The 16,865-nt window shown below is 40.5% G+C and overlaps 1 protein-coding gene across 3 annotated transcripts in view; it reads right to left on the reverse strand.

Annotated features, from left to right (window-relative positions):
- The window catches only part of UNC93A (unc-93 homolog A), a 133,366-nt gene that overhangs the window by 39,210 nt on the left and 77,291 nt on the right, over positions 1-16,865 (reverse strand). For all 3 annotated transcript variants that reach the window (XM_072141173.1, XM_072141172.1, XM_072141171.1), the window contains exon 5: positions 11,542-11,679. In XM_072141173.1, coding sequence (XP_071997274.1) covers positions 11,542-11,679 — 138 coding nt within the window. The remainder of the gene's footprint in view (positions 1-11,541; positions 11,680-16,865) is intronic.

A 16,865-nucleotide genomic window follows, 5' to 3' on the forward strand; every position in this document is an offset into this window, starting at 1 on the left:
TCACCCCCCTTCCCTTTCTGTCCCGCCATGGCGGGCGATACCGATGATATTGATGAACCTGCGGACTACCGGTTCGCGGGGCTGACTCTCATGGCAGAGACAGCAGATGTTCTAATAGATCCAGTTGGGGCTGGACATACTCCAGGCGCTCTTCTTCCTCATCCAGTGGTGGTTACACCCGTTCCCAAGAGAGGCGGCCGTGGAGACGGCAGTTCACTTCTGCTTTCAGGGTGAATAAAGCTAGGGCAAAGACAGCTGCCCAGTGCACCCTTGTCACCTCCTCCTCAGATGGCGATGCCCCAGGTAGTTTCTTCGGCTGGTAAATTATCCTGTGATAACGCATGGAAAAAATCTTTGGGTGCAGGTGATAATGTGGTCAGTGCCCTTAAGGCAGTTTTAGCCAAAATGGAGGCTGGCACTTCTGTGGTGTTCCCAGGGGTGACATCGTCTCCAGCTGTGCAGGCTCCAGGTTCAGCGGGGATGCTGTTTAGGGACTCAAATTTTTGTGGTGTTGCTCCTATAAAGCTGACCTCAGGGACAAAATGGTTAAATTTGAGTATATTGATATTTGGTCGCTATTATCTCCTGATCAATGGACTGTGGATAAGGAGAGGCGGTTTGAGAAGGGTGATGATAAAAAAGCAAAGGTCGCTAGGACCTTTGGTAACTGGCTCCAGGCCTTTGCGGTTATGGCAAGTATCATAGCACAGCAGAAGCCTGATTGCGCACAGAATATGTTTGTGTATTTGGATACCATCTATTCTGCGCAGAAGTTGCATGGAGGTTCGGCCTGTTGGAGATATGATGAGGAGTTTAGGCGCCGTTTAGCAGCCAGACCGGAGGTGGGTTGGGCAACTAAAGCGACTGACGTATGGATACAGTTGATTTCCTTCGGGAGCCGTCTCGGGTTCACAGTCCGGGGCAGCTTCCAAACATCTGAGATCCTGCTTGCTTTTTAACGAAGGCCACTGTGGCTTCTTTGCTTCCTGCAGATTCAAGCATGAATACTCCATATGTGGCGGGGCACATTCAGCCCTCTGATGCTTTAAAAGGCAAAAGCCTCCCTGAAAATCCTCTGTCGCTGGCAGGGGGAAGGACTCCAGTGCAGGTTTATAGGAAGCGGCCGTGGCTAGAATGCTACCATCTGAGTCAGGAGGCAAAGGTTCTACTTAATGGTTTCACTTTTGGTTTTGTCATCCCCTTCGTGCCACTTGACAGTTTGATGTTGTCAGATAATCTTAAAATTCCGTTAGGGATAACAAGTTGCTGGGTACGGAAAAACTGTTGGAGGTTGAGTTAGGCAGAATGGCAGGCCCCTTTTCTGTCCCACCATTTGAGAATATGTGGGTATCTCCATTGGGTTTGGCCCGAAGAAGAAGTCTGGTAAGTTTTGGTTGATACACCTTCTTTCATACCCAGCGGGTGATTCTGTTAACGATGGTATTCCTCGAGAGGGGGTGGCCGCTTCTTACACGTCTTTTGACAAGGCAGTTTTTTTGGTGAATAAAGCTGGCCCCGGAGCCCTTATGGCCAAGTCGGACATTGAGTTGGCTTTCCGCCTCCTCCTCCTTTTCATCTGCTAGGCTGCAAACTTAACAAGTCTTTCTTTGTTGACATGTGCATACGTTTGAGGTCGGTACTAAAGGATGACTTGAGGGTCTGGAGGTCTTTCTTGACTGATTATAGTGGTTTGTCGGCATTTCTTGAACCTGAAATTGACAATGCGGACTTGCAACTATATACGGATGCAACGGGGTCTGTTGCCTATGGCGTGATTTTTGGCAAAAAATGGTCGGCCGAACGCTAGCCTCCATAGTGGTTGGAGAGGGGATTTTTAAAGAACTTGATGCTCCTAGAACTTTTTCCAATTGTAGTGGCTGTGGAGCTTTGGGCCAGGAAATGGAGAATAACAGGATTAGTTTCCGGTCTGACCATGAAAGTACGGTCTGGTATTTCTAGCTCTGCTTAGGCATCTGATCCTACGCTGCATGCAATTGAATATAGGTTCATGATCGTGTATCAGTGGTCACACCAGATATGACTGCACGCTTTTAACATGACGAATAAAATGCTATGATTTTAGAAGACTTGGAGTGCTGGAATATTTCCCTGTCCTTCTACTTGTTCCGGTCAGCCGGCAGGACTGACTGATTCCTTGCACCTGGAGCTGTACAGAGGAATGTGAACTCCAACAGGCTGTCTGCAGTATCGTGAGTGAGCGGATTTTTCTCCTTTTGTTTCCTTTTTACCCATTCTTTCTGTACATGCACTGCGACGGCGGCAGACGCCGCCAGGCTTTCGGATGCTGAGATTATGCACATTGGCAGATGGAAGTCTGTCTCAGGCGTTATGTTCGTCCCAACTTGCTTCTGGACTAATGTGTTTTCTCTTGTAGGTTACCCTCAGCCTAAAGTTTGGCTGGTCGGCCATTCCTATATATACTAGGCAGCGCGTCTGGCAGCCGTCCGTCCGGGAGGTCTGAATCTGGGCTTTACCACTGCGGATTTATCTTGGAGGGATGTCAAGGGCCTTAAATGGCTTCAAGTCATGCCGGAGGTGGTAGCTATCAGCAAGTCCTCCCCGGGTCCTACGGTCCTTGTGGTGCACGCTGGAGGAAACGATATTTGCTCTATTCGTCTGGCTGAATTGATATCTGTTATGAAGTTAGATTTTGGGGCACATGTATCAGTTTAAGCTAAGCAAATTGTCTTTATTTTGTGACTTTTCTCGTTTTTGCGACTTTCTTTTGCAACTTTTTAGGTGCAAATCTGCACCTGGTCCAGGGCACGTGCAAAGGAAGTTTTTTCTTTCATGGACCCAATTTTAACGTGTAAATTGAAATTTATTATTTTTTTTTTTATTGGTTACTTCTAAGGGTGAGGTCACACGTAGTGGTTTAATTGCGTTTTTAATGCATTTTGAAACTAATTACAACAGCTTAGGAGAGGTGATTTGCCTTATTGCATTACTGTTAACATTTTTATTTACAAAACGCAATATAAACGCTGCGTTAATGCATGTGTTAACATTGCGTTTACAATGCGTTTTGTAAATTCAAATGTTAAAAGTAATGAAATAAGGCAAATCACCTCTCCACAGCTGTTGTAATTAGTTTAAAAATCAGATATTTGGTGAAAATTTGGAAAAATTCTCGATTTTCGAACTTCAAAATGTTCTACTTTTTCCACACATAGTCATAACAGCAAAAAAACGTAATAACTAACATTCAACGAATGTCTACTTTATGTGGACATGTTTTTTTTATGCATATTCTTATATTTGTAGGATGTTATGAGCCTTTAAACGTTAGGTGCGATTTTTCACATTTTCATAAAAACCGCAAAATCCTGCTATTGAGGGACCTGCTCAGGTTTCAAATCACTTTGAGAGGCCTAAATAAAAGTAAAACCCAATAAATTACCACATTATAGAAACTACACCCCTCAATGTACATAAAACAACTTTTATGAAGTTTGTTAACCCTTTAATTGTTTTACAGGGGTTAAAACAAAATCGCATACAATTTTGAAAGTACATTTTTTTTGCTAAATTAATGTGTTTTTCAAAAAATGTACAAATTCTCAGTGGATAAAATACCAAAACGCTCCACAAAATTTGATCCCTCCCGCGTATAACAATACCCCATATGTGGTGGTAACCTGCTGTATGGGCACACGCCAGGGCATCGAAGGGAAGCGGCCAATCAGAGCAGATTATGCATTGTCACTTTTTATTGGCTATACAATCTTTATTTTTTTGGCAATTTGGACATATAAGGGCTTATTTTTTGCGACCTGAGATGCACTTTACAAATACTTCATTTTAGTGAGTCATTAGCTTATTGATGAAATTTTATTAACTCTTGAATCTATGGGTGAAAAGAAAATTGTCAATTTTGGTTTTCTTTCTTTTTGTATTTTTTTGGGGGTCGTACACTAAAAATACTATATTATCTTTATTCTATAGGTCACTACGAGTACGGGGATACCTCATTTATATAGTTTTTCATTTATTTTTACAATTTTACTGGAAAAAAACTAATATAGAGGAAATCTCATTTGTTTTTGCATCGCCATCTTTTTGGAGACGTAACTTTAAATTTTTTTGTTGACAGAGCTAGTTTAGGGCCTATTATTTACGTGTTGAGTTGTCCTTTTCAATTGATACCATTTTGGCGCACATAACTTTTTTTGATCACTTTTTAGAACATTTTTGTGAAGAGATTTTATGAAAAATTTACATTTTTGGCGAGTTTTTCGGGTTTTGTTTTTACGGCGTTCACCGAGCGGGCCCAATAATGTTTTAGAGTTATTGTACGGATTGTTACGGACGCGACAATACCAAATATGTGGGGTTTTTTGCCGATTTTGTGGTTTTTTTCACTTTATTGCATAAGTATAGGGAATGTTTTTATTAAATGTTTTTAACTGTGTTTTATCACTTTTACAGGTAAGCTTGAACAAGCGATCCACTGATCGCTTGTTCAAGCCATTCTTCAGATGTATTACACTGTGTAATGCAACACACTGAGCATGCTTTCACACATATCACACATAAATCCGGAATTCAAGTGCTGGAGATTATCCACAAATGCAGTGTCCAAAATTTAATGTTATATCTCATACTTTAGTGAGACCAGCATATAGCTCAAATTCACACTTTAGCATAATATGAACATGGTGTGTCTTGAACTTGTATCCAGTGCCACAACCTTAGTTGTGGGTTGACACTTATTTCAGTTATTGCAGGAAAGTATTGAAAACAAGTGCACCTTTAGTTGTGAAGTCACATTTGGTGTTTTCCCAAGCCGATATTGTGGAACAGATGTTATGTTTTATCTTTTGAAACAAATGTTGCCCATCAATGTTCTTAATTGGAAAACTGCAACAATGTATCGCCTTGCTGATTTCCCATCCAGCGCTATAGATCTAAGTGACCATGCACAGTCGCAGCTCTATTTTTCAACACTTATTGGTTTATCTTGTGCCAATAATTATCTCTTTTTCAGTGGAAGCAGAAAAATTGCTTAGAAATGGTAAAACATAGTAAAAAATAGTAATAAAAAGAGTGGTAACGTTACTCACGACCCATACAGTGTTCGGCAAACGTGTCTCCTTCGGTGTTGTGTTCACTTTGTTGTGCATGCGTGGAACCAGATAGAGTGATGGTATTCGCGGAGCTCCGTTTCTTTCTCTGGTTCCTGCTAAAGCGGAAGAGTCTTCTCGATTTGTAATGGAGACTTCTAGGTTTATGTTGGAGACATAAAGGTGTTTTCTTTTTCTTTCTTCAATGAAAACACTAATTTTGCACGTAGGGAAAAAAAACTCTATGTAGAGACGTATATGGCTAAACATGTTTCGGAGGTTCTCCCTCCTTTCTCAATAGGGAGAGGGAGAACCTCTGATACGCATTTAGCGATATATACGTCTCTACAAAGAGTTTATTTTCTCTACATGCAAAATTCGTGTTTTCAATGAAGAAAGAAAAAAGAAAACACCTTGATGTCTCCAACATAAACCTAGAAGTCTACATTACAAATCGAGAAGACTCTTCCGGCTTAGCAGGAACCAGAGAAAGAAACGCATGCGCAACAAACCGAGCACAACGCCGAAGGAGACACGTTTGCCGAGCATTTTATGAGTTGTGAGTAATGTTACCACTCTTTTTATTACTATTTTTTACCATTTCTAAGCAATTTTACAATGTTCTCCTAGTGGCCTGTGGTGGAATCTTGACCCTCTTGGCTTTTAGTCAAAATCACCTGATGGACCAACTAGGACATGCCCCCATGGAGGTGGGGCCCAGCAGGCGAGGAGAAGTTTAGGGAAAGGATCGGGGATCCTCAAAGGTCAGTTAGTTTAGATATATTGTTAATAATAGTTAATAATAGTAAGTTGTGGCCGACCTCCACCTTTTTCTTCCAAACAGTGTTGTGTATGTTTTTTTTTTTGTGAGACGGGTATTGCAAGCTTTTTGGGGGGATGGTTATCCATTAGTATGGCTGGTCTGTTTGGCTTGGATAAGGTGGAAATTGATCCCTTGTGGGGGGGGGGGGATTGTTCAATGTTGCACCTTGAAATGCAGGGTTAAATGACCGCAATGATATAAGTGTATTTCTCTAAGCTGCAGACTAATACTATTTATTCATTATTTGTTTTGCTATATGTTTTCCATAGCTTTACCTCTATGTATTAGTGTAATTGTTTTTATGTTGAGGACATTGCTTGTTCCTGTCCTGATGGCCCCGACCCAGGACAGGGATTTAATCCTCACGTCATGGCCGGAAGCTGTCACTGGCTTGACAAATTGGGAGCGTAGCGAGAAACGGCCCATAGCCTTGCTGTGATTATCGTCCACCTGTTGTTCTGCACATTTCAATAAACTAGAGTTGGTTATCATCTTTCATATGTCTTGCACAATATACTTGGATGTTCTGAAAGAAGGCAGTGCACCATCACACACACCTTAGATAAATGTGACTGCCACTGCTCTCTCTACATACCATCGATCCCAACCCATGCGGTATCTAGGAGGAAGGTTACGAAAGACACAGTGTCGGTAATTTACTCAGGTTTGTACCAACAGACCTGATTGGGTATCAAAATTACAGGTTGTGGGGAACCAGGGTAAAAGTGATCATAATATCATTAATTTTACTCTTCACTAAGAGCGTTAGTGGAGGGGCAACCAACACTCTAAACTTCAGGAGAGCAAAGGGAGGACCTTATAGGCATAGAATGGGATAATGTTCTCAAAGACAAAAGCCCTCTCCCCCCAAAAATGGGAATTTTTCTCATACATTATAAAAAAATGTCCTGTGAGAAACACATACCATATGGGAAAAAGCATAAGAGGAACAAGAAAAAGCCAATGTGGCTAACTAGTCTTGTAAGGAAAGAAATAGGCGAGAAGGATAAGCCGTTTAAGGTGCTAAAACGTGAAGGTAGCTACGAGGATTATAAAATAGTTCCTGTAAAAAGCAGATAAAGGCCGCAAAAATAGAGACTGAAAGAAATATTGCGAGGGAGAGCAAAAATAATCCCAATTTATTTTTCAAGCATATAAATGATAAGAAACTAAAAACGGAGAGTATGGGCCCTCTTAGGGACAACATGGGGTTATGGTGGAAGGAGATGTGGAAAGGGACAATCTACTGAATGTCGACTTCTCGCCTGTCTTTACCCAGGAAAATCCCCTGGTCGAAGACACAATGAGGAATAATGTAAATTCTCTTTGGAATGTCAACAATTTAACCCAGGAAGAGGTACGGCGCTGCCTCACAACCACGAAGATAGATAAATCACCTGGGCCAGATGGCATACACCCCCAGGTTCTGCATGAACTATGTACCGTGATAGACAGACCATTATTTTTCATATTTTAAGATTCCCTGAGAACTGATTATGTTCCACAGGACTGTCGCATAGCAAATGTGGTACCAATATACAAAAAAGGATCAAAAAGCGATCCTGGAAACTACAGACCTGTGAGTCTAACTTCTGTGGTGGGGAAAATATTTGAGGGGTTTGTTAGAGATGCCATCCTGGAGTATCTCACTGTACATAACCTTATAACCCAGTGTCAGTGTGGGTTTAAGAGAGATTGGTCCTGTCAGACTAATCTGATTGGTTTCTACGAGGAGGTAAGTTCAAGACTGGACCTGGGGTACCCTGTGGATGTTGTATATCTGGACTTTTCAAAGGCATTTGACACCGTTCCGCATAAAAGGGTTGGTATATAAAATGAGACTGCTGGGACTGACAGAAAATCTGTGTATTTAGGTAAGTACCATATATACTTGAGTATAAACCGACCCGAGTATAAGCCGAGACCCCTCATTTTACTACCAAAAACTGGGAAAACCTATTGACTCGAGTATAAGCCGAGGGTGTAGTATACAGCCAGTCCCCATGTAGTATAAAGCCAGTCCCAATGTAGTATACAGCCAGTCCCCATGTTGTATACAGCCAGCCCCCATGTTGTATACAGCCAGCCCCCATGTTGTATACAGCCAGCCCCCAAAAGGTATACAGCCTGCCCCCAAAAGGTATACAGCCTGCCCCCAAAAGGTATACAGCCTGCCCCCAAAAGGTATACAGCCTTCCTCCAAAAGGTATACAGCCTGCCCCTATAAAGTATACAGCCTGCCCCCATAAAGTATACAGCCTGCCTCCATAAGGTATACAGCCTGCCCCCATAAGGTATACAGCCTGCCCCATAAAGTATATAGCCTGCCCCTATAAACTATACAGCCTTCCCCTATAAACTATACAGCCTGCCCCTATAAAGTATACAGCCTGCCCCCTGCCAAGCGTATAAAAAAATAAAAAAGATAATACTCACCCTCCGGTGTCCGGATCGTTGGCGCGGGTCCCGATCTTGAGCGCGAGGCTCCCGATCCTCGGCGCGGTACCAGACAGCGGCGGCGGCTCCTCTTCTCTCTTTTTTCTTCTGTAGCCGGCAGATCGCATCCATGCGATCTTTCGGCGGGCGCGCACTATGATACCGTGTTGTCGCGGCTGATGACGTCATCAGCCGCGACACTGCTGCATCTTATGGCATCTATATCGCATGGACGCGATCTGCCTGCTAAAGAAGCAAGAAGAGGAGCCGCCGCCTCCTGGTACCGCGCCGAGGATCGGGAGCCTCGCGCTGAAGATCGGGACCCGCGCTGAAGATCGGGACACCGGATGGTGAGCATTACATTTTTTATTTTTTTTCTTGACTCGTGTATAAGCCGAAGTGAGGTTTTTCAGCACATTTTTTGTGCTGAAAAACTCGGGTTATACACGAGTATATACGGTAATTGGCTTAGTGATAGAAAACAGAGGGTCGTCAGTAATGGCACATTCTCAGATTGGTTGACATTACCAGTGGAGTGCCACAGGGGTCAGTATCGGGGCCACTTCTTTTTAATAATTTTATTAATGACCTAGAAGTGGATTTACATAGTCAAGTTTCAATATTTGCAGATGGTACTAATAAATAATAATTAATAGTAAATAGTAATAAATACTGAGGTTGATAGTTTAGCATTACAGATGGATTTGTGGAAGATAAATTTATGTTTATGTTAAGTTATGCACAAAAAGTATAATTATGAGCTAAACAGTCAATTACTTGGTAAAATTGGAGCTGAAAAGGACTTGAGGTATTGCTGGATGGTAAACTTAATTTTTGTGAACAGAGCCAGTGGGCTGCTGCTAAAGCAAATAAAATTATGGGATGTATCAAGAGAGGAATAGATTCTCGTGATAAAGACATAGTTTTGCCCTTATACAAATCCCTGGTCAGACCACACATCGAATATTCTGTACAGTTTTGGGCACCAGCATATAAAAAAGACATAGTAGAGCAGGAACGGGTGCAGAGGAGAGCAACCAAGATTATTAGGGGAATGGGGGGACTAGAATACAATGACAGATTACAAAATTTGGGATTATTCAGTTTAGAAAAAAAGACGACTGAGGGGAGACCTCATTACAATGTACAAATACCTGAACGGACAGTACAAGGATCTCTCCAAAGATCTTTTTATACCTAGGCCTGTGACCAGGACAAGGGGGCATCCTCTACGCCTAAAGGAAAGGCGATTCTACCATCAACATAGACAGAGGTTCTTTACTGTAAGAGCAGTGTGACTATGGAACTCTCTGCCGCAGGAGGTTGTTATGTACGTGTTCAAGAGAGGCCTGGATGCCTTTCCGGAGAGAAAAAATATCACGGGTTGTGGGGATAAAATTCTTAAAGGTTGGACTTGATGGACCTGCGTCTTTTTCCGGCCTTATATACTATGATATTATGATCTATGGATATGCTGTATTTTTGTATAACATATTATACATACATACAGTACATACACATGTCTATATATAGTGGGGCACATGAATTGTGGCACATGTTCTTCATGAATCTGGTGCTCCCTGCACTGCCCCAACAGAGTGCACCAACTTTTTTTGGTGCACCTTTAACATGGGGTGTGCGAGACACTTCTGTCGGACTTTGGGCCACATTTATCACTTTTGTGCGCCTAAGTGTAGTAGTTGCGCCTAAATTCGGGCGCACTGTTTTGCCAGAATTATCACAAGCTACAACCATCTGTGATAAGTATATTTTCTGCCTCTTATTAATCACTTTCCTTTAACACAGTTTAGGCGCAGTTTAGGCGCAGTTTAGGCGCAATGTTAGATTCGGGCACTTACATGTGATCCTGCTACAAGCTCCTCTCTGCTTCTCCCACATCCCAGAATGAAGATAACACTCACAGCAGCACCCAGGTGTGTGACACCCTGCACCCAGTGACCTCCTCAGCAGGGGCTTCTCCTGGAGGGGATCCCCCAGTGCTGGTCTCCTGCTGCACCCCTGTAATTCTGCACAGTATCCCCCTCAGACACTGTGCAGAATTACATGGGGGACACTTGTTTGTAGTATCTGCAAGCTTCTGCAAACTTGTGCAAACTTCTCTTGCTCTTGCTGTGAGCTCAGGTTTTGCAGAATATTTTGTAAATAGAAGGTGATGAACTGTAAATAGTCTGCAGCTCCTGTCTGTAATGTATCTAATTGTATCTATTATATGTTCCAGTGTCTGGCTGAGCTCTGCTGCTAGAAATGAGCTGTTCTGCAAAGGGGCTCAGTGCTTTCTTCTCAGATAACGCCACCTTCGAGCTGGAGTGTTTTTGCGCCCGTTTTTGCGCCTAAATGCAAAAGTCGCACGTGATGAATATCATTAGGCGCAGCAAAACATCTGGAATTGAACGATAGATGAGGGAAAGGTGGTTATTTTAGCTGCGCGGCTAATTTGACGTTTAATCGCAAAAATGGCGCAAAAACGGTGCGCCTAAACGAAAAGGCGCAAAAACAACAGAAAAAACAAGTGATAAATGTGGCCCTTTGTATGTTAAATGTGGTGCATGGTCCAACGGTGCACCGAAATGCCCTTTTCAGTGATTAAATTTTTGTTGTTTTAAGAATAGTGCAGCCGCTTCACAAAAGGGTGTCACAGGCACTTCTTAAATACATGTGCAAGCAGTTTGCACATAAAAGAAGACCAACAGATAACTGGGGCAAGGTCCATAGTAAATGTGCCACAGTATGTATAAATGTATATGAGTGCAAAAATTTGTTTGCATGAATGTTGTGTGTATATAGCTAACAGTATATAAATGTGTGTTTGAAAGTATATAAATTTGTGTATGATTGTGTGTGATTGTCTAAACATGTGCGACTGTATAAATATGTATAATTTTTATTTTTAAGGAGAAGGGGGCCTAATTCAGATGTCTGCTATGGGGCATAGACTCTCCCAGATGCAGACCTGGGGTAGCCTTTACTCTTTATAGGAGATAAATGAATATTATGGCAATATCTCTTTGCAGGGAAGCTAACCATATTGTCTATAGAATTATTTTATGTTATTAATCGTTGTTTTAAGTAGTCAACATTTGTCCTTTGCCCTTTTTACTCTCTATGTAAGGAAACATCATTATGCACACATCTTATTACAAGGTTTAAAAAAATTTTAAATAGGAAAATAAGACTTACCTGTGTAAATTCCCAACAGTGTGTAAATCAAAGATTTTGTTGGCTGCTTAGAATTAGTAGAGTTGGCAGTGTTGACTTCAATATATGGGCAGTCATTTGCTCCACAGTGTGTATAATTTGATAAACTTGAATTATATACTATAAAAAAACATGACAGCAAATAAAAATAGTATTAAACATAAATAACTAAAGCTCTGACACCTAGTAAATTGCACTTCACAATAAAAGTACTTCCTGTTCACCATGGGGTAAATATACAAGTTCAGAAATATTATCACTTGTTTGTGGAAATGGTGTCATCCAAATCGGATTTACAATTACAAAAGTAATTAATAATTCTTTGTTGATATGTGTAGGTTTTAATATATCCAGCTTGTGAAGTAATGTCCTATTAAAAAGGCCTACATAGCTAAAATTGCCTGCCATTGCCTGGTGTTAAACTTGCGGCTTTTGGAAGTTTGTTAAAGGTAATTACTGTTGCTCCTACTTGGGGAAATTTTGTAACAAAATTCAATTAGAAACCTCGACCTTGTCGTGCTTTGAGGTGAACATTAACCCCATTGAAATAAATAGGGACCCGGATTGTAACACGTAAAAATTGCTGTAAATGGGGCTAGTAAGGGCTAGAGGGCTGAAATATTGCAGTAATGACAAGACCATTAAACTGTCCACAATGGGCTAGGTAAAGGACTTGAAATAATAGCAAAACACTAAAAATATAATAATAAAAATATCAAATGTTAAAAAAAATGTTACAGCAGTAAGAAGTAAAAGTCCCCTAATGCACCAAATCTACATATAAAAATCAAATAAAGTATAGAAAATACAAAAACTGAAAAACTGCCAAATAAAAATCTGTAGAGTAAACCTAAATCAATTTTACCTGCACAACGAACGCTTTAAAAAAGTGTCACAGGTGCTCCTGCAACCCACATCCCGGGTCGCAGGCGCACCCTTGCTCTCTCTGTGCCGCCCGCTCCTCCTTGGCATCACTCACCTCTCCATGCTCCTGCTCCAGCTTCCCAGGGTGCGCGTCCACGTCTCCTAGGGCTAGGGCGCAGTGGCGCATGTAGATTTAAAGGGCCAGCACAGTGCTGATTGGTGCTGGCCATTTCCCGGATTTGGATAACAGCATTCCCTGCCAGATCTTTGTGCTCTATGCCGTTGAGAAAGCTTACTCCTTTGCTTTGTGCCTGTGATTTAATTCCCGGTTGTGACCCCGGACCTGTTCCTGTTTATGCTGCTAGCCTTGACCTCCTGCTCTGCCTCTGACCCTGGACCTCTACTGCCTGTCTTGACCTCCTGCCTGTCCCCTACTGACTCTATACCTCGCCTTGGCAGCCACCACGAGTCGCACCTGCCTGTGGAACGACCTGGTGGTACCAACCCGCTTTGCAGTGGGCTCAGGTGAACACCGGGTGCCATTTAGACTCCAGTCCCAGGTGTTGACTTGTGTCATCGTCCGCGGTGGTCCAGTGGGTCCACTACCCCTGGAGCCTGACAAAAATCACACAAAAACTTCTCTTAATATATAATTTTCCATCAATATCCTCACAAAAAATATTCTAAAGAGCAATCAAAAAAGTTACGTTCCCCAAAATGATAACACTGCAAAGAACAACTGAAAGAAGTGTTCATCCAGTTCTGTCAACAGATGATAGTTTCTCTAATATTGGTTTTAAGAAAAATCATAAGTAATCATAGTGAACCAGAAAATAATAATAAAAAAAAAATATGTGCTGAAAAACATACCCTTGGCTTATACAAAAGTCTACAACAAAAATAAACTTATATACTCAGCTTCTGGCACTCCTGATGCTGAAAGATAGGACATAGGAAAGATAGGCACCGTACCGCTCCCGTAGGGTGCTTTGCGCCAATTGCCATGTATACGTCGGCTGTATATACGCCGTATATACCTCGGCTGTATATACGTCCCCCATATGTGTGTGTGAATATAGCCTCAATAAAAGTAAAACTCCATAAATTACCCCATTATAGAAACTACACCCCTTAAAATATGTAAAGCAACTTTCATGAAGCTTGTTAACCCTTTATTTGTTTTACAGGGAATAAAACAAAATCTTATGCAATTTTGAAATTTACATTTTTTTGGCTAAATGAATGAGTTTTTCAAAAAATGTACAAATTCTCAGTGGATAAAATACCAAAATCCTGAGTATGCCAATACCCCATATGTGGTGGTAACCCAATGTATGGGTACACGCCAGGGCATTGAAGGAAAGGTGCGCCATTCAGAGCAGATTATGCATTGTTCCTTTTCAACAGCTATACAATCTTTATTTTTTTGGCAATTTGGAGAAATAAGGGCTTATTTTCAGCGATATGAGAAGGTCATTGACTTATTGATGAGATTTTATTAACTCTTAAATGTACGTAGGGAAAGAAAATTGTAAACTCTGGTTTCCTTTCTTCTTGTATATTATGGCGGCCATACACTGTACCATAAAAATAACATATCATCTTAATTCTAAGGATCACTCCGGTTATGGCGATACCTCATTTATATAGTTTTTTTAATATATGTTTACAATTTTACTGAATAAAAAATAATAAATATTATAGATCATTTATTTTTTGTCTCGCCATCTTTTCAGAGACAACTTTTATATTTTTTGGTTGACGGAGCTGGTTTAGGACTTATTTTTTACGTGTTGAGTTGACCTTTTCAGTGGTACCATTTTCCACAAAAGTTTTTTTTAATCATGTTTTGGAACATTTTTGTGAATGGATTTTATGAAAAATTTACATTTTTGGCAAGTTTATCAGTTTTTGTTTTTACAGCATTCACCGAGCAGCTCCAATAATGTTACTGATTTATTGTACACAAAAAAGTCCGGTAGGCAAAATGCTTCCGATCCCAGCTCTCACCACAAATTCTTGGACAATACCTCTTTCCACAAATTCTTGGACAATACCTCTTTCACTGGAGTGCACGGACTGGTCCAGAGCCCTACCACACGGATGCAAATTTCATGAAACAAACAGCTTTGAGTGCAGCACACAGCGATGGGTAGAAAAATATCACTTCTTTATTATCCAAGGGGTAAAAACATGTTTAGGAACATACAGCTAGCATCACAGACCTACGCGTTTCAACACGGCAGTGTCTTTGTCAAGGTCTAAATAAAATATGAGCGGACAAACTATTTGAAGTGGCCGCATACGGGAAGCTCCACCCCACATGACAGGAAAAAACCCATCACGTGATCGGAGCCGCCCACGGCACACTCCCACGGCACACTCCCACGGCACACTCACACGTCACGCCCAATCAGGCTAAAACACTATGGAGATACAAAGTAACATACACAATAGTAAACAGGGCAATGGTATGGAAAGGAAAACTATTATCAAAAACAAAGGTAAGTATTGCATACGTTGTACGAATCTATCCAAAATAACATTTGGTTTAAATAAGTCCTAAATACAAAGCATATTCGTTAAAGAGGTTGGAAACAGAGAAATGTTCTTGACACATAGAAATGACATACCTTAATGCTAGAACCATTCAATAAGTGGAGTGTAAAAATGGTCACTAACAAACTGTTTATAAATAACAGAGGATGATATTGTGTTAGTGACGGTGTCGGCTTTAATATAGAGCCGACACCCGCAGCTTCTGGCACCGGCGCCGTTCTGCAGCCGGTGCAATAAGCTGGATGTAGTACTCGTCCAATGTTGGAAAAGAGTTAAAGTTATTACCAATTATGTCAGATTCTAAAAATAGGGCCTGGTCACTAAGGTAAAAAATTGGCATCGGAAGCAACTAAATAACTAAATATCTATCACCACACCTATGTACAAATAGCTATGCACATACAATACTATGGACTTTAACTATTGGCAGGTGCTAAACAATGATAGTAACAAACTACCCTTAATCTAAATGGTCATTATTGGTGTACTAATTATGTAACGACGTAACACAGAGTAGTGTCATTTTTTTAATAATAATTTTTAATGCCATTTTTTAAAGGATTTCGTACATTAGTAATAGTAATTAGCAATTAGTAATGGTGACAATAGACAAAGGAAGTACCCAAAATTAGTCGAGATATAATCCAATGGTCCAGCTAGAATCCAGTGAATTTCCAATCTTTATTGAATCATCTTCTTATATCCACAGTGTAATTCCATAAAACCATAATTCCTACAGGTTTCAAACGGATAATTTCTCAGAAATGTAGCTATATTGTCCCTTAGAAACAAGACTGTGTCCCTCGATAGGGCCACCTCTCTGGAGGAATCGCACAAAGAAACAAAAAGTTTTTGTATATGAAATGTCTGGGATTTAATGCATAACACCTAAGCCATCCTGTGGTAATGATCGCTGAAGCCAAGAGGTCAGGCATCTCTGGCCATTGCTGCCAAAATGTGAAGTGGTCGTATTCGAGGAAGCCATCTTGTTTCTAAGGGACAACATTACTACATTTATGAGAAATTATCTTCACAGAGGTAAATTCTTTTTAATAACATCCAATTGAAGAAATGTTTACTTATGGCAAATGAATTAAATTTAAATGCCCAGATGAGAATACCCCTTTTAAGAAACACAATTGCTGCATTGAAGGCATTTCTTAAAGTGCATTCACATGTGTTGTTTACCGCATGCATTTCAAAACACAATAAAATAGCTGAAGAGAAATTAGCCTAATCGAATTGGTGTTAACATTTGCATTTACAAAATGCATCCATCAACATGATGTTAGGACATATGTGTTTGTTAACACAATAATTAACACATGTGTTAATGGTTGTGTTTTGTAAACACGAATGTTAAAATATATTTAATTAGGCACATCTATCTTCAGCTGTTTAATTGCATATTGAAAAGCATGCTTTAACCCCTTAACACCATTTTGTACATTCCTGATACGGCCCTTTTTTAAAATCTGACATGTGTCAATATAAGTGGTCATAACTTTGGAATGCTCAAACATATCCGGGTGTTTTTTCAAGTCACATTGTACTTCATGTTAGTTGAGAAATTTAAGCAATATGTTAGTATTAATTTATGAAAAAAACTGAAATTTGGCAAAAATGTTGAAAAAAATTATGTTTTCCAAATTCAAAATTTTCTAATTTATGGGAAGTTAGTCATATCACCAAAAAAACTTGATAACTAGAATTTTACATATGTCTGCTTTAACTTGGCATCATTTTCAAAAATTCTTTCCTTTTAGGATGTTTGGAGTCTTATAACTTTAGGTGTGGTTTTTCAAATTTTCTGGAAAATCATCAAAACCTATTTTTGGAGGAACCAATTTAGCAGAAAACCCCCACACATGACACCATTTTAG

Source organism: Engystomops pustulosus, chromosome 3 (genome assembly GCF_040894005.1).
Source record: "Engystomops pustulosus chromosome 3, aEngPut4.maternal, whole genome shotgun sequence".
NCBI lineage: Eukaryota > Metazoa > Chordata > Amphibia > Anura > Leptodactylidae > Engystomops > Engystomops pustulosus.